Source organism: Buceros rhinoceros, unplaced genomic scaffold (genome assembly GCF_000710305.1).
Source record: "Buceros rhinoceros silvestris isolate BGI_N320 unplaced genomic scaffold, ASM71030v1 scaffold29077, whole genome shotgun sequence".
NCBI classification, from domain to species: domain Eukaryota; kingdom Metazoa; phylum Chordata; class Aves; order Bucerotiformes; family Bucerotidae; genus Buceros; species Buceros rhinoceros.
This window is the reverse complement of record NW_010424392.1, coordinates 5,001-6,008: the sequence shown is the minus strand read 5'-3', so window position 1 is coordinate 6,008 and position 1,008 is coordinate 5,001. Positions and strand designations below refer to the sequence as shown.

The window sequence follows — 1,008 nt, the reverse complement described above, 5'->3', positions numbered from 1 at the left end:
AGATCCCCCCTGCGAGAAGGAGGGGGTGGGGGTGGGTCCTGCATCACCCCCCATCCACCCCCTGCTTCTGCCCAGGGATGTCCCGAACCTAAAATGCCGCCGACATCAAAGAGGGTCGACAGGTTGCCGGCTTCCTTGGCCCCGAAATGAGCTGAGGGGGGAGAGGAGAGGGGTGAGGAGACGCTTCCCCCGCCCTCGCCCGGCTCGCTCCTGCCTTGCGAGCCCCAAGACTCTCACCGACATTGACGATGTAGAGGGGCAGCCAGTAGAGGAAGGTGTAGCTCACCAGTTTGGCAAAGAGGAGGCACAGGGAGAACTCCACCACACCCTGGGAGGAGAGAAGACATCAGAGGCTCCACCTCTCCCCTCAACCTTCTCCAGATGGTGGGTTTCCCCCCCAGTCCAGTCCCAATTTTCTACCCCCATCAACTCACGGGGATGCGGAGCGCCCCGAGGAAGCTGATGGCTTCGGGTTCCTCGGCCGGTTCCTTGGGGCTGTCGCAGCGATCGGTGTAGCTCCGGCCCGAGATGCCCAGCGGCCCCTCGTTGGAGGTGATGGCTTCAGGGTCCTTCTCACTGGTGGTCACCCCGCCAACAATGTCCTCGTCGGAGGCCATCTAAAAACGAGCGGAAGATGTTATGACCCGACAGCCCGCTGTAAAATGAGTGACATTCCCGCTCCCAGCCCGGAACGAGCCCGTTGGGAATCGAGGCAACTCACGTGATGCAGAGGTGGGCTGCAGCCGACATCCTCGGGGTCTGCGGGGTCCTTCTCACTGGTGGTCACCCCGCCAACAATGTCCTCGTCGGAGGCCATCTAAAAACGAGCGGAAGATGTTATGACCCGACAGCCCGCTGTAAAATGAGTGACATTCCCGCTCCCAGCCCGGAACGAGCCCGTTGGGAATCGAGGCAACTCACGTGATGCAGAGGTGGGCTGCAGCCGACATCCTCGGGGTCTGCGGGGAGAAAGGAGATGCCACGACAGCCTGGAGCAGCATCTCGGGC

The 1,008-nt window shown here is 62.0% G+C and overlaps 1 protein-coding gene across 1 annotated transcript in view; it reads right to left on the bottom strand.

The window, feature by feature from the left end:
• LOC104497527 (sugar phosphate exchanger 2-like) overlaps positions 1–1,008 on the bottom strand; it is a gene marked incomplete at both ends in the record, with an annotated part of 2,423 nt that overhangs the window by 183 nt on the left and 1,232 nt on the right. The window contains 4 exons of the mRNA XM_010140792.1: positions 89–151; positions 238–328; positions 435–602; positions 922–959. Coding sequence (XP_010139094.1) covers positions 89–151; positions 238–328; positions 435–602; positions 922–959 — 360 coding nt within the window. The remainder of the gene's footprint in view (positions 1–88; positions 152–237; positions 329–434; positions 603–921; positions 960–1,008) is intronic.